The sequence below is a fragment of the Trichosurus vulpecula genome, chromosome 2, assembly GCF_011100635.1.
Source record: "Trichosurus vulpecula isolate mTriVul1 chromosome 2, mTriVul1.pri, whole genome shotgun sequence".
Classification (NCBI taxonomy): domain Eukaryota; kingdom Metazoa; phylum Chordata; class Mammalia; order Diprotodontia; family Phalangeridae; genus Trichosurus; species Trichosurus vulpecula.
Window position 1 is genome coordinate 201,894,269 of NC_050574.1, and position 16,945 is coordinate 201,911,213.

A 16,945-nucleotide genomic window follows, 5' to 3' on the forward strand; every position below is an offset into this window, starting at 1 on the left:
GAAGAAAATTAGACAGTGAGGTGGGATAATTGGAATTATTGGATTATAAGAGTGTCACTAGATTAGTTTCCAGAGAGATGGGGCAGGATTACCAATTGACTATGTCTTTAGGGGAAAACTATACAGAAGGAGAGATTTAGAATTTTGGGCAGTAAGATCATAAGTCTGTTTTTTTTTTTTTTTATGGAAAACAAGAGTATAAAATAGGCCCTGGACCTTTGGAAGTTTGTCTTTAAGTATTTGAAATTTTGTGGGGCTTTTTTTTGTTGGTCAACATTCACACCTTGTGAGGATTTGGTGAGTGAGGAAAAAAAATTTGTGACATCCAGTTATGTATGTTGGTATTATCTCCACAATGACTTGTCTGGTTAATTATTAATCATTGCCCTTAGTTTCTGTTGAGAAAATTGCCATAGCATTAGCCATAGAATGGTCACACTCCTAATGGACAAGGATACAAAAATAGAGAAAATTTTTCAAGCTCTTTCCAAGTTATAGCGTTCTTTCTCACATTTACTGCCTTTGGAATATCTCATTCTTGCACAGGAAGGAAGGAAGAAAGAAAGAAAGAGAGGGAGAAAGGGAGGGAGGAAGGAAGGAACAAAGAAAGAAAGAAAGAAAGAAACTTACAATTAAGTAAATTAAGTAAAAATATTACAATACAACACTTACAATTAGCAAAATATGGTGCTAGATGCCATTGAGAATTTAAAGATGACCAAGATTTGTCCATACCCTCAAGCTACCTATGACCTAATAGGGAATCTAAGGCGTTTTCTGGTTATAGGTAATAATGTGGCAGAAATATAAAATTACTTTTACAAACATTCATTAAGCACTTACTGTTAAAGTCTTATTTAAGTTTAGAGGAAGGAAGGATAAATTCTGGATTAAGGACTACGGGGAGTAGTATTTGAGCTCTGCTCTGAAGAATGATGGGTAGAGATGAGTAGAAACTGAATTCCAAGTAAGAGGTATAACACCAGCAAATATGTGGAGGGAGAAAGTGGTGTGTGTTCAAGGAATGGCCAGTAGTCTAGTCTGGCAGTATCTTAGGGTATATAATGGTGAAGTAGTAGGTAATGAGTTTGGAAAGATAAACAGAAGCCTGCTTGTAGAAGGCCTTGAATGCTTGACTGAGCAATTCAGACTTTATTCTGTAGACAGTAGAAATTATTGGAGGCTTTTGATCTGGAGGAGAACATCATGAGGGACTCTGCATTAGGAAGATTAAACTGATAGTATGGGAGGTGGGGGTGGAGATTAAGGAATATGAAAGCCCAGAGAAGGAAAAATGGGGAGAAATATATGTGTGTAGTGAAGAGTTAAATGGTCACAAAAAGAGTACAATTAAAACATCCAATGGATGGTTATTTAGCTTAGTCAGTTAGAGTATAGAATCTTATAAAGTTATAGATTTTATACCTTCAGGGACCATATATTATATATTATGTTCATAGTGTCTAGAGCAGGAGTTTTTATCCTTTTAATGGACCTTTTTTGGCAGTTTGGAATAATGTTTTTAAATGTATAAATAAAATGCATAAGATTACAGAGGAAATCAATTCTATTGAAATATAGTTGGCAAAATGTTTTCTTTTTTTTTTTAAATCAATTCATGGACCCTAGGATAAGAACCCCTGATCTGGAGCTAGAACAAGTCTTACTGACTATTGAGTTCACCCTCATTTTACAAATGAGAAAACTAAGGCCCAGAAAGACTAAGCAAGGGAGCTTTATCTATGTTTGGCCAGAGTCTGCAGTTACAGTATGATCTGGCTATTTTGCAAATGTGTGGGAGATTATGAATGGATCTTTGGAAATCTGTCATTGCCATTAGAAAAAAATCAGTCTGAATGATCAGGGGTGGGGAGTTAGGAGATGGCTTCAGTGTTATTGTATAAAAGCAGTGTTTGTGTACATTTCTCCAAGTATGTAGACTGATTCCCAATGTCAACCCTCGTCATCAATGAAGCAGAGAATAGTAGCTGTTTCTCTTGGCATTCATTCTAAGGGAAATATTTTAATTTATATTCCAATTCTCCAATGGTTTTGTGATCTCAGTGATGTGGATACTTTCGCCAAATGACGTTCAGTCTGTACAACTCTTATACATGTCCTCCCACAGATCTACCACAGGGGTCCAAACACCCAAAATACTGAGGACTTTCCTTTCATTCTCTTGAAATTGTGTGAATTTCAGTAGAGCCTGTCCATCATTTGGATGTTGCCCTTCAGTTATCCACTGCTCTCCCTTTATGACTAGCCCATATATTTTATTTAATACCAGAGTTTCATTTGTGTGGGAAATAATATATTTTAAATAATTTTCTTAGTGGCACTTTTTTTCTCTTAAATTCCTTCTTAAATGTCACTTAATTTTTTTTTATTGCTATTGCTTACTGAAGAGATCTGGGCCACTGAATTTCCTTTGGTGATTGCCTTTCTGTAAGGCTGTCTCACGTTCACACAAAACTGGAATGGTAACATTAGCACGACAAGGGGTGACATTCTAATGACCAGTGGCAAAAGCTGACCATTTAAAAGAAAGAGCTTTTCATTTCCATTGTATGAAACATCTGGCTCTTTCTTCAAGCCAATACTCCTCAAATGTCCTAATGTGGAATTTGGGGATTTGTCTCCATTTGAGGCCACTTGATGCTTAAATAGCTCCTCGTGGGGGAGAGTGTGCTTTGGGCAAACTCAGTTGCCAGGAATTCAAAGGAAAAAAAATTTAAACAACCGCAATCATGTTATTTTGGTCTGCACTTCTGACCTTTTAGTCTGTTGTGGTATCTGAAGCATGTTTTCCCTTTCTTTACAGAATGCAATGAACCTACCTCCTGACAAAGCCAGATTGCTTCGCCAGTATGATAACGAGAAGAAATGGGAACTAATATGTGACCAGGTAAGGAGTGGCTCAGTGTTTTCTTGTCAGGAGGAAAAGGGAAAAAAAAAGGAAAAGCCAGATGTCTTCATTGAATATGTCAGTGATACATCAAAAGAAGTATGAATTCTTGTGTATTATGACTTTTTGACCTTTCATTGGGCTTGACTTGTGAAAAGCTGGAAAATAACATTTCTTTCCAGCCTGGCTTTGGATTTTCCTTTATCATGGAAAATTTTCTAGACATTTTTACTTGTTACATACTTCCTAGGTAACCTGAGCTAGTGGTTATGTCAGCTTTTGACTAACCACTCTGTTATTCAGTGTCCTCTTCTGTGAAATGAGAGTGCTGGACAAGTTACTCTCTGAGGACCTTTACTGTTCTTACAGTGAGTCTATGGTTCCATGTACCTAATAGAGTAGTTTGTGCTGTATGAATGGAGTAAGTCTTTACCACCATTATTCCTTCATTGAGGAGGGTTTTCTCATTGAAAAACACAAATTCAATTTTGGGTACTTGTTTGTATGGCTGGTCAGTTGGATTGTTAAAAGGTTTCAGAGGGAAGATTTCTGAAGGAAATTGCCTTACCCCATCAACCTGCAGAGGAAAGAAACGCTCTATATCTGTTTAGTTCTGTTACATGGAGGGTATACACAAGTTGTGCACACTGCTTGAAAAATTCTCTGGGGAACAAAATGATAGCCCCTAAAAGCTCCTTAGATCAATTTCCTGTGTTTTTCTTTTGAGGATTGAATGCCAAAGGGATGTAAAAAAATAAAAAAGGTTTGATGTTTCGTGAATGGGAATCATGCATTCCCTGGTGCAGAGAGACTTAAAACTCTTACACATTTTGAATTCATATAGCACTCTTCCTCTGTGGAGGCCATACAGGATTTGTGTGTGTGTGTGTGTGTGTGTGTGTGTGTGTGTGTGTGTACACGTACCCATCTTTCAATCTTTGCATGCTTAGCATGCAGAGGTAAAATATAAGCACTTTGAGGCCTGGGACTTCATTTTTTTGTTTGTTTGTTTCTATATCACCAGTAGTTAGCACAGTCAATGTTTGTTCAATTGAATTTCCATAGTATATAATCCTGTAGTGATAGCGTGTTGTAGTGGGTAGAGAGCTGGCCTTGGAGTTAGGAAGAATTAGGTTCAAGTACTATTTTTGATACATACAGGCTGTGTGACCCTGGGCAAGTCATTTAACCTCATAGTGTGCCTGACAGCTCTTTACACTGTTGGAATCAGATTCTGTCCAAAATAAAAATGTATTTCTTCAGTAAGAAACACATTTATTATTCACCTACTTAGTTGGAGAGGATGAGGAAATAGAAAAAAAAATGAGTACGCATTCAGTCATTGCTTTTGAGAGACTTTATAATTAATCATCCAATCAGCAAGTATTTATTAAGCACCTACTATGTGCTGGGCACTGTGCTTAGTTTTGAGGATGCAAAAATTAAAGATGGCACACTCCCTTGAAGGATCATATATTCTGTTGGGGGAGACAACATTACACATATGTCATAGCCTATACACATGTTATTTATGTTTTAGGAATGAACATTTTTTAAGCAGAAAAATGCAAACTCATAAAAATGGTAAGGGGAGTAAGGGAAAGATAACAGTGATTAAAAGAAGAAATGTGAGGGCACTGAGTTCAGTGAAAATGATTAAATTTGGGGGCAGCTAGGTGGTGCAGTGAATAGAGCACCGGCCCTGGAGTCAGGAGGACCTGAGTTCAGATGTGACCTCAGACACATGTACTAGCTGTGTGACCTTGGGCAAGTCACTTAACCCCAATTGCCCTGCCCGAAAAAAAAGAAAAAGAAAATGATTAAATTTGGTTCATTATTTAGATCATGATACCTCTAGCTCTTCATCTATTCTGCTCCTTCTCCGGATTCATGTGGTACTTCATGGCATTTATCTCATACGACCTTGGGGTTATAGTTAGGTGGTTACAATGTTGAGTCAGGTGATGCAGTGGATAGGGTACCAGGCCTGGAGTCAGGAAGGCCTGAGTTCAAATAATTTGTTAGACACTAGCTATGCGACCTTGACCGAGTCACTGAAGTGATGTGGGCCACTGAATTTCTTTTGGTGCTTGCATCTGTTTTCTCATCTGTAAAATGGGGAAATGATAGCGTCTACCATGAGGATTATTGTGAGGATAAAATGAGATGGTATTTGTAAAGCACTTTACAAACTTTAAGGTGCTATGTAAATGCTAACCATCATCATCATGCTCTGAATTATTTTTATTTCTCACTCAAAATTTTAAGTCTTTTTAGGGAAGAGACCATCCTTTTCACCTTTACAGCCACCAGGGCCTATAGCATGCAGTACATACTTAGTAATCGAATGAAAGACATTAGTAAATGATGGCCAGTGTACTAAGAGCCTGTGACACTACATTTGGCGAAGATGCTGAGCCAACAGTTTTGTCCTTTATTTCTGTCTTGTCAGTTTGTCTCCCACAAAGAGTCAGGAGAAGGAACTTTTCATGCATGGCTGAATTCCTCAGATTGACCCTGTGATGTGGTTAACCTGGGTGCTTACATATGAAAATTATCGCACCTTGCATGAGTGGGTATTTAAATGGTTATTGTTGTTGTTTATCCATTTTCAGTTGTGTCCAGGTCTTTGTGATTGCTTTTGAGGTTTCTTGGCAGAGATACTGGGGTGGTTTGCCATTTCCTTCTCCACCTCATGTTACAGATGAGGAACTGAGGCAAACAGGGTTGAGCTGCTTGCCCAGGGTCACGTAGCTAGTAAGTGTCTGAGGTCACATTTGGACTTAGGTCTTCCTGACTGCCGGCTGCTCTCTCTATCCACTGCCCCACCTAGCTGCCTATTTAAATGGTTACTGAATTGAACTAATGAGGAGCAAACAAAGCTAAAAAGTATGAACATAAACATTCAGGCCTGTAAAACTTCAGCCAAATGGCACATTTCTTACCTATTCTCTTGAGAGAAGAACTAGACTATGCTTTTTTGACTTTGATATATGTCATTTTGATGAGGAACCCTGTATTGATTCTCTTGTGCATTTGGTTGATTTACTTGCCAGATAATGCAATTAAATTCAAATATAATTTGTAGAGTGCATATTACATGCAAGGTACATGTAAACAAAATATGACATTTTGTTAAAGGATATGTAATTTTCAAACAACTCTGTAATCTGAGAGCAGAAGTGAATCCACAGTGTGCCCACATTATTTTAGTGCTTTAGAAATTGGATAAATGAATTGCAGTGAACCTGGCATACTTATGTCTGAGCAGATATGGAATATGAGAGAGAGAGAGAGAGAGAGAGAGAGAGAGAGAGAGAGAGAGAGAGAGAAGTAGAGAAGAGAGACTCCATAAATACGAAATAGCAAAATCAAAAGTTTTAACATAGACATGATACATTATGAAACTAATAGTCATGTCCCTAATTTCAAATAAATCTCTCTGATAATGAAGTTTCAGTAGAAATACATTTTCCCCTTGTCCATTTGATGCATCAAATAACTCTGTCTTGCTGCTAGTTCATGTCCTTTGAGCGTTCCTAGTCATTTAAAGGATCATAGAGTTGGAAAGGAACATAAAAAACATCTAGTGTGACCCTGTGCCCTCATTTTACAGATTATAAGAGGCTGAACTGAATTGTGAAACCTGGATCTTTAATGCCAAATCCTAACCATTTTCCTAGTACACCAATGCTGCCTGCTCTCTGAGACTTTATAATTGAGTGGGAGAAACTAAGACATAAACATTACAAAAGGTTTTTTTTTTCAAGGGGGAGAGAGAAGTGGACTTGAGATGTCATTAACTTCTAATTATGAACTACCTATGCAGATCAGGGAATGCTATGCAATTTACGGTATTTATAGTACAGTGGCCTTGGAGGCACTGAGAAACTGAGTGACTTGTCCAAGGTCCACATAGCCATTATATGTTAGATCTCAAACCTGAACCTCTGACCTCTGAGGTATACTTTGCTGCCTTTCTACCACATAGGCAATTTACATAGCAATGAATGGTGTTAAATGGCGATATGAGTGATACACGTAGTATAGCCACCAAGGAAGTCTTATCAGACAAGGTTGGACTTGAGCTGTTGGGTTTGGATAGGCAGGTTAAGTTTGTGGGGGGAGGAGGAAATGAAAAAAAACACAGAAGATACAACAATGGAATCCTATCTGGAAAGATTCATTAAATACATTTTTTTTCCCGTAAGTGAAAAGGCAACCAGATTTCACTTCAGGAGAGTGACATTTAATCTACCTTGTGTCATTTTTGAATTTTTTACTTTTTAAAGAATTACAGACATGTGAATCGTGTTGGCAGATGCTTACCACCGTCAGTTATTGCTTCTAGTGGATTCTGAATCAGTGTAAAAGAGTAAACTAATATTTCAGCGGGCTTGGCTGCTCGGATTTCTTAGCTCTTCAGGGAGTGGTTTGATCAGCATACAATCATTCGAGTTTTCATTCTTTGCCCACACTGCTGTGTCATCTCCAGACTTGGGCAGAACACATTCAAAAAAGAATGCCTTTTCTTTCACTCTCTCATCAGCAGCCTTGTTGACACGAAGCATTGCTGGAGCAATTTTTCCTTAGTTCGGGGACTGCTGTTCCAGTCTCCTGTCATCTGACAGTGATGACTGGTGCTTAGTCACAATGAAAACATATGCTGTGGGCTTCTGCTTTTGTGCTTTCATTCTCTATAATCTCTTTGTTGCAGTGGCCTGGGCAGGTACTTGATGTGTTGTTTTCTCCTCTCCCTGTGTTACCTTAGTTTATATCTGTAATAATATTATCATATAACTAACATCAGTTAGCTCATTCTGTTCTATTCATTCAGTCTAATTCAATTCAACAACATTTATTAAGCACCTACTGTATGTAAGGTACTCTGCTAGAAAGTGAAGATACAAACATGAAGAATGACATGGTCCCTGTTGCAAGGAATCTCTCGTCTCTTTCTCTTTTTATTTAGGTAGAAAGGGGTACACATAATGTGTCTGATGCAAGGTGGAGTGTGATAGGGGGTAAAGATGCAGGCATAGTGCTCTAAGAAAATTGGAGAGGTGGGGCAGCTAGGTGGTGCGGTCGATAGAGCACTGGCCTTGAAGTCAGGAAGACCTGAGGTCAAATCTGCCCTCAGACACTTACTGTTAATTTAAATATGTGTGTGTGTGTGTGTGTGTGTATGTGTACATAGGTATATGTATAAATAAACTCTTAAATAACTTTGGGCAAGTCACTTAACCCCAATTGCTTCCAAAAAAAGAAAGAAAGAAAGAAAAGAAACTTTGAGAGCATAGAGATCACTTTTATCTGGGAAGGGAAGAGAAGGCACATCGTTCAGACCTTGAAGGAAGAGAATTTCAACAGGATTAGATGTGTAAGGGGAAGTACATTCCAGACATTTGAGGGGGGAGACAGAGACAGAGAGACAGAGGAAGATGGAAGAAGAAAGAGGAGGAGGAGGAGGAAGAGGAGGAGGTGGCAGCGGGGGTTAGTACAAATACATGGAGGTGGGGTCTTCAGAACAAAATCAGGCAAAAGCTAGTAGTCCAGTTTGCCTGGATTGTAAACTATGTGAGAAGATCTAGAGAAATAAGGCTGGAAAGACAGATCGGAGCCAGATTACAGAAAACTGGAGGAGTCTATAATTTGTCCTAGAGGCAACAGGGAACCACCGAAGGTTTTTGAGTAGGTAATGTGCATTTTCTGGCCTGCGCATTTGGGAGCTTAACTTGTCTATTTAAAGTAAGAGTCAAAACTGAAATTAGAATGAGGACTCTTGAATTTGAGGCATTTAAAAGCAGGAGATTTGGTCAGTTTCTCCTCTCCATTTTGGTTTCTTCATTTGGTTTTGAACTGGATTTTGAACCGGATTTGCTGTTGGGGTAGCAGTGTAGTATACTGTGCTGGACTTAGAATCAGGAATAATTGGATTCAAATCCTGCCTCAGATACTTATTAGCTGTGTGACCCTAGGCAAGTAACTTAACCTATCTGGGCCTTATTTTCCTCATCTGTGAAATGAGGGGGCTGAACGGGATGACTTCTAAAGTGCCTTTTAGCTCTCAGTCTACGATCCCATGATATACACATGAAGTTCAGGGGGAGTCCTGGGATATGGCGTTTGAAGTATTTTCTCAAGTGAGAATTAAATGTGTTTATCAGTGTGCTCCTTGTAATTCTACATAGAAATGCTAATTCAAATTCTATGGATAACCTCCCAAGACACAAAGGTCCTAATAGGTGGAAAAAACTCTTAATAATTAATATAGTTATTTATTAAATGCGTGTTTATATGTATGTATTTCTACAGCAAGCAGTATTGATTCATTTACATTCCCTAGAGCGAAGATGGTACTTGCAGTTAAGCAAACACATCCTCATACATATAATAAGAATAGTCATAGAAACCACAAACCCTAGATACTGTGAAATGAATCATGAGAGTCATAGTTTAACAGACCCTACAACACAGTCATATGAAGAGTTGATACTAGTAGATAAATGCTAGTGTCTTTGGGACTTAAGACAATATAGATATCTACCTTTGGGACCTCCTTCTCATCAAATCTTCCGACAGCATGTGTTCCTATATTATCAAATGAATGTAATGACTCTATGCGTTTTCAGTGAGGAAGTCTGAGACATAGTTTTGAGTATTAGAGTATGAGACATTCTTCATCTTCATCAACAGCAGCGAATTGATTTCATGTGTACCAGGTGTAGGACTCTATATTAGGCACAGGAATTTCCAAGAATTCCATTATAACAAGGCATAATTCCATTATGACAAGACACTCTAGGCACCCCATGGCCTAGAGATGCAGCAGATTCAATATAATAAAGCATTCATTAATTGTCTGTTATGTGCAAAGTGTTGTTCTAGGCACCGTGGACACAAAGTTTTAAAATGTCATAGGCCCTACCTTGTAAGGGGTCACCTTTTCTTTCCCATATGTTTGTATACATTTTTTTCCTTTGTATTGCTCTATATCTTTATATCAAATTGTGAACACCTAGTGGTTTGTCTGTGTCTTCTTGGGTTAATTTTGAGTAATACTCTGAATCATGAACTCTTGACAATTTAATGTATTTGATCAATCAATAGGCCTGTGTTTGTTGAACCTCTACTGTGGCCCCAGAACTGTATAAAAGACAGATCCCTGCCCTTTAGAAAATTACGTGATTTTGCAGTGGACACAAGATTTGAAAAATAAAACAATTTGAGCCAATAAATGGCTGTGTATAATTGAATGCTAAGTGTTGAGGTACAAATTCTGTGGCGTCAAGACAAAGGAAAGACCACTGAGTACCTGAGCAGACAGGGCCTGGCAGAATTTGAATAGGTAAAGAACATTCCTTGAATGGAAGATTAACATATACAATGACACAGTAGAAATTAGCACAGCATTTGTGGAAAAAAGTAAGGAGGCTGATTTCACTGGGGCTGAGTGTTCCTGTCTAATAGATAAGGCTGTGTGAGATTATGGTGAACTTTGAAATCCACCAAGAGTTTGGCCTCCAGAGCATCCTTCTGTCTTTTTTCCCCCTCTCTGACTTTTTCCTCTTCTCATCTTTCCTTTCTTCTCTTTTTCCTCCGCTAGACAGGTTTAGTTTGCCATTAGAAAGCAATTCTCAATCATACCATTTCATTCTGGAAATGAAATGATGACAGAGAAAATACTTTGCAATTCTTAAAGTGATATTATTACTTTTGAAGTTTTAAAGGGTGAACCATATCTGAAAACTGATCAAGTATTGTCCGTGTGCATAATGCGATTATACTTTCTAATTAATTGGGAACGGCAGATTTATGTACTTTTAAGATGATGACAGTTCTAATTTAATCCAGGAAAATTGGAAAAAGTTGTTGTTTATAATGAAGAAATTTTATTCACAGAAAATATTCCCAGGTCAATACTTGGATCTTTGAATAAAGGGAAAGATAATATAAAATTCAAATCAGTGTAGAAGGCATAGTACATATTCAACCTATAGGACAGAGGCAGATGTTTACATAGGGAGTGCTGTGTGGTAATTAGGATTTAACTGATTTACCAGAAGTAGGAAGTGTGAGGGAAGGCGAGTTTAAAGGCAAGGAGGGGTCCCAGGAATAGGAATAGGTTTATATGGTAGTTCCTTGGTGGTGATGGGAAGAGAGCTTGGGCTAGCATGGCATCCATGGAGAAAGTGAAAGCATTAAGTTGAAGAAATATGGATACAAAATCTGAAAACTGATCAACAGGCTCTGTGATGGAAGCAGAAACAGAAAGTAATCATCATTCTTAAGGGATAAGGAAGATGATGATGTTTCCAACTATAGCAGGGAAAGGAATTTAGAGGTGGAACGGTCCTTTTGCTGACGTTAGAGGTAGCAACTGTACCTTTGTTCATTCAGTTCGTCAATTATAAACATTTACTAAATGCTCAACATTGTTCAAAGTGTTATGAAGAGGTACAGAATATCCTGACTTCCATGAATTTACTTTCTAGTTTACTTGTTCAGGCAAATTGTATATATATGACATTCCTAAGAGACTAATGCAAGGCAGTATCAATAAAACATTTTTTTGGTAGAGACTATAAAAGGTATATTATAGCATATACAAGCATCATTGTAAATTCTGGGGATACAAATAAAAAAGCAAGATAGATCCTAATGGAGAAGACAACACATAGGGGAGTCATGGCCTGAGAAGGGAGGTCCTTGTTTTTTTGCCCTGAAGTCACTGGAATGGTGGTGAATGGAGCCAAAAGGGAGTCTACTGACACACCCTTATCCCCTTTCAAGAAGCCTTGGTGCTGTTTATTTGATTATAGTCCTCATAGAATGAGGTAGGAAAGGCAGGGTGGATGGCAAGAACATAGAGAGGAAGAATGGATGGATGGTGAAGTTTGGTCTCTTCTGAGACAGGCTAGATCTAGTAAATTTGATGAGTTTGCTGTTCTTGTTCAGTTTTCTGATTCTAGTCCACTGCTGTTTCTAATAGATTGTGTTGCATATGGAGAGATCCCTTGTGAGTCTTACAGTGCTGACTCACCAATCAGAACAGTTCAGCCTTCCAGTCACTCAGGTCCTCACCCTCGATGTCATCCTTCACTATCCATTCTCACTCACCCAGCATGTCCAATCTCTTTTGCAAATCTTGACATTTCCACTTTCACAACATCCCTTGTATGGATCCTTTCTCTCTCACTGAGCTGCCATCTCGATTTAAGCCATCATTACCTCTTGCCTAGATCATTGCAAAAGCCTTCTAACTGGTGGTCTCTCCCTACTCCTAATTCATTCTCCACTTAGCTGCCAAAGGTGATTTTTCTAAATTGTAGGGCCAACTATATCATAGTCTCCTCCTTTCTCCATGACTTCCAGTGTCTCCCTGTTATTTTGAGGATCAACTATAAATACCTATTTGGCATTTAAAGGTTTTCATAACCTGGTTCCTTCCTACCTTTATGATCTTCTTCCACTTTACTTCCTTCTATGCGTTCTGTGATTCAATTACACTGGCCTTCTTGTAGTTCCTTAAACACAATCCAGCTCTCCTTGTTATATTGCTGCCGTGTCTTTATACTGGCCTTCCCTGGCTCTGGAAGGCTCTGACTTCTTTGCCCCTTATTTTCCCTCTCTTCCTTCAAGAATCAACTCAAATCCTCTCTTCTGCCAGAGGCCTTTCCTGGTCATCACAGCTGTAAGTCACTTCTCCCATCAGAGCAAATTTTATCATTTGCTGTACATATCTTTTATGTAATCAATTTTATGCATGTTGTCTCCCCTACCAGAATACATATTCTTGAGGACGGAGAATTTTTTTGCCCTTCTTTGTATCCCCTCCGCTTAGCATGTAGTAGGCACTTAGTAAATGCTTGTTTCACTAACAGGGTAGGAGTTCCAAAGCTGAGTAGATTAAGTCTTACATGGAGTTCCATATGTCTTCCTTTTTGTTTTTCTTTTTTTTCTTTTTCCTTTAACAAACGTTTATTTTCCATGGAGGCTACTTTCCCACCTCCCCGTACTCCACTGAATAAAGCAAAGCAGACTCTTGTGATAAATGTGCATAGTGAAGCAGAATCAAATTCCCATGTTAGACATGACCAAAAATATGTCTCTGTGCATCATGAGTATATTACCTCCCTTGTCAGGAAGTGATAACATGAAACGTCCTTGGTCTCCTGGAATTGTGGCTCATCACTTCAATGATCAAGGTTCTTAAGTCTTTCAAAGTTGTTTGTTTTTATAGTATGGTTGTTATTGCATAATTTGTGCTCCTGGTTCTGTTCACTTCACTACATCAATTCATACAAGTCTTCCCAGGTTTTTCTGAAACCCCCCCTTTCATTATTTGTTATAGAACAATAGTATCGCATTACATTCATATGCCCTAATTTGTTTAGCTTTTCCTCAATTGATAGGCAGCTCTTTAGTTTCAGTTGTTTGGCACTACAAAGAATTTACCCTTTTGGAATAAGGTTCATATAGTTTTACAATGAAAAATATTTACTGTAAAAGGTGCGATTAGGCTATAGGTAGGTCTTCATTTTTGTTCAATAGACATTTTTTAGACTTCTGCTTTGTGCAATGCATTGTACTAGGTGCTGGGAATAATAAAGTATAGTCCCTTCCTCAAGGACTCTATCAAACACTAGGCAGATCTCGGAGTCTGGATTCCTGATTCCAAGTCCCACTGCTGTTTTCTAATATATCATATTGCATATGGAGAGATCCCTTGTTCAGTAAGAAGACCTGTGAGTAAATAAGGGGCTATCTCCTTAGAACCTTGACCAAGTTTTCTCAGTTGGTTTCTTATCATCCCATCAGCCTCAGTTCTATAGAATTTCCCAGAGCTATTTGACTAGTAGCTTGCCTGTGTTGAGAAGTAAACCTGAAAAGGTTAGCCACTTGGGGAAGGGAAGTGGCATGAAATCAGAAAGTTTTAAGTTGAGGGACAGGACAAATTCACCAATTTCTTGTGTTGTTTGATGTGGACTCTGGTAACTGAGATCTGAAACTAGATGACTGATTTTTTAGATTTTAAGTATCTTGAGATTAGGAGCCATGTCTTACTTATCCTGCAATTAGAAGTGAATAAATGTTGAATTAACGAATGAATGAATGAGAAAATTCTTATCTCAGAAATCAGGTCTTTCAGGTGTGGGAGGGGTACCTTTCTCTGTGGGGGTATCCCTCACATGGCTCTCCCCTGCCCTCTAATGGCTGACTTTGACTTTGCATTGCAGCCAGGGTGGGGGATGTAGAGGGATGTGATGGCTGTGGGAGAGGGGAAGAGTATATTTTACTTCATTTCTACAGAATGATTTAGAGGAAAAAGAAAAAAAAATTTTTATAAAGTCCAGGATGAAGAGGTGGCTAGAATTTTGTTTCAGATTTTGTTTCCTGTATCAAACCCTTCAGAGATTGGAATTCCTGCCCTTCCAGTCTTGGCATTCTGCCTGGGAGGGGGAAAGGTGAGAACCCCCCCCCCCCCTGCCATTTTGGTGCAGCAAGAAGTAAGTCAGGGGGTTACACTGTGTAAGTGTCAAGATCCTCTCTAACAAAAAGAGTTGTTCTCTCCTTCCTTTGGGAACAAGACCTACCCATGTCCTTTTAATGACTTAATCATTAAGACTATAATTAATTATTAAACTCTCCTTCTTGTCTGGCAATGGCAGATAGCCAATCTTTACTTCACCCAGAATCATTTCCATATTTATATTACAGTAACAACTTTGCCTTGGTTTTTCTGTCCTCCATTGTTTAGAGTGCTGGACTTACAGTCAGGAAGACCTGAATCTGAATCCTGCCTCAGATCCTGAATAAGTCACTTAATATCTCTCAGCCTCAGTCTCCTCATGTGTAAAATGGGGATAAGAATAGCACTTATCTCCAGGATTTTTTTGAGAATCAAATGAGTTAATATGTGCAAAGCATCTTGCAGATCTTAAAGCTCTTATACAAATGCTAGTTATTGTTGTTTGGTTGTTTTTTTCATTTGTGAAATTGGGTCAGAAAACCCAGGAAACTGTGAGAGTGTTTGAGAACCAGAAGTTAGAGCTGTCCTTGAATAAGATCTTTGGAGACTGAAGGCAAGTGCTTAGCAGTGCTTATCTGATTTCTCTCATTAACATTTATTAAGCCTCTACTGCAGTTTAGGGCACTGTGCTTGGTGCCTTTGTTGAGACTGGAGGCTATGGTTATGGAAGAATACCCATAGCTGATGACTGTAAAGAGAACTCTGCATTTTTATTTCACTGGTTGTTTCAGGCAAAGACCAAGGCTGGTAGAGAAATGCTGAGGCAGAAAGATGGAGCAGACAGTTCCCTGAGCGGGGTAGTTTATTGATGATTTGAAACAGTAGCTGAGGTCAGAGAGGGAAAAGGGAAGAAAGACAAGAGGGTAACTTTGTGATCAGAAGGTCTGGGACCTTTAGCGCCTTTGCAGCCATGCTCACAATTTTCTGATAGTAGTAGTAATAATAGGTAGCGCTTTACATATTAACTCATTTGATCAATAGTCATCAAATGTTCTCTCCTCATTTCCTGTAATCACTAGAAAGAGCTTGTAGACAGCCTTTATTTACAGTTAATCTAGATTTTGCAGTTGAAACACTCATCCAAAAGATTCAGTTGCAAGTAAATCTTAGAGCTATAAAAAAAAAAGTGAGTATTTTCACGGTCCATCTGCTGTCACTGAACTATAATAATAGTAGGCATTTTGTGCTTAGGTAATTTTATTTTTAGTTGTCTCCCTTATTGTAGTCTGGTCCAAGCTATAAAGGTTACTGAGCATTAGTGAAGACAAACCATGTTGTAATGGAAAGAGCATGGAATTGGCAGTAAGAAGTCTTGGGTTTGTATTCTGCCTCTTGTTACCACTGTCTGACATTGGGTTTATCACTTCTCTTGGTTAAGCCTTGCTTTTCTCATGTGTTAAATGAGGGGCTTGGAGGACATGCTAAGATCCCGAACAGCTCTGGAATTTGTGACTTGGACTATAGCTTCAAATTGACCTCAGCACGACTGCTCTATCCTGTTTTCAGCTAGCTCTTCCCTCTTTGGCTATGTTTGCAGCCCTAGAGTTTAGTTCTTAAACACAACTACCTCCAGACTCTCAAATTCTGACTTCATATAAATCTGTTCTCTTTGTTTCCAGCTGTTGAGTTACATATCGTTCCCCGCCCCATCCTTTAGTAACTGTTTTTTTTAATGTTTGATCTTGTTTCCAATTATGTTAAGATTGTGAAAAAATCAATTTTATATTGTTTAGGTGAGGTTTTCCTTTTTTGATAATTCTTGATTTTGGGGGATCAGTTTGAATTTACCCCTTCTTATCCTCTCTTACCTTTGCTGTTGTGCTGTTAACAAGCACTAATGTTCAATAACCGTATTCCCAGATCTGAACCATGACTGTTCTGGACCCTCCCTTATGGCTACAGATATTCAACAGAGTAATAAAACATTAAGAGAGTAGGAAAGCATAGGCTAAGTATTTGTATTTGGCTGCAAAGGAATTAGGCCCTTCAGTGAAGTTCTGTATGTCTGTATCTATATCCTGTCATTGGTCCTCTTTGAAAATGAGGGACAAAGAATAACAACATATCCATACACATATATTGATATTGATATCTATATGTAGATATAGATCTTCTTTCAGAATATGTTTTGGTGGGGTAGGAACTGAGTTTTTTGGTTAAATTTTCTTTGTAGCAGCAGTGCTGAGAATAGTCCTTGGTACAATTTAAGTACTTTATAAATGCTTGTTAATTAATTTGGGGGTGAGCTTAGGAAGTGACTGGGAAGAGAGGAGATCTCTTGGTTATTTCTGTATATGGATCTGTTTGTAAATTTTCATTGTAAGAGTATCCATATGAAACTTGCCAGCAGTGTGCTGTGGATTTAAGAACATATACCTTTAGAGCTGAAAGGGACTTTAAAGATTAACCTAGCCTAACTTTCTCATTTTACAGTTGAGGAAATTGAGAAGTTATGTGACTTGACCAGGGTCACACAGGCAGTATGTGGTAGAATTTGTATTTGA

At 38.4% G+C, this 16,945-nt stretch overlaps 1 protein-coding gene across 3 annotated transcripts in view; it reads left to right on the forward strand.

The window, feature by feature from the left end:
• FMNL2 (formin like 2) overlaps positions 1-16,945 on the forward strand; it is a 366,341-nt gene that overhangs the window by 207,990 nt on the left and 141,406 nt on the right. For all 3 annotated transcript variants that reach the window (XM_036743438.1, XM_036743440.1, XM_036743439.1), the window contains exon 2: positions 2,825-2,908. In XM_036743438.1, the coding sequence (XP_036599333.1) occupies positions 2,825-2,908 (84 nt within the window). The remainder of the gene's footprint in view (positions 1-2,824; positions 2,909-16,945) is intronic.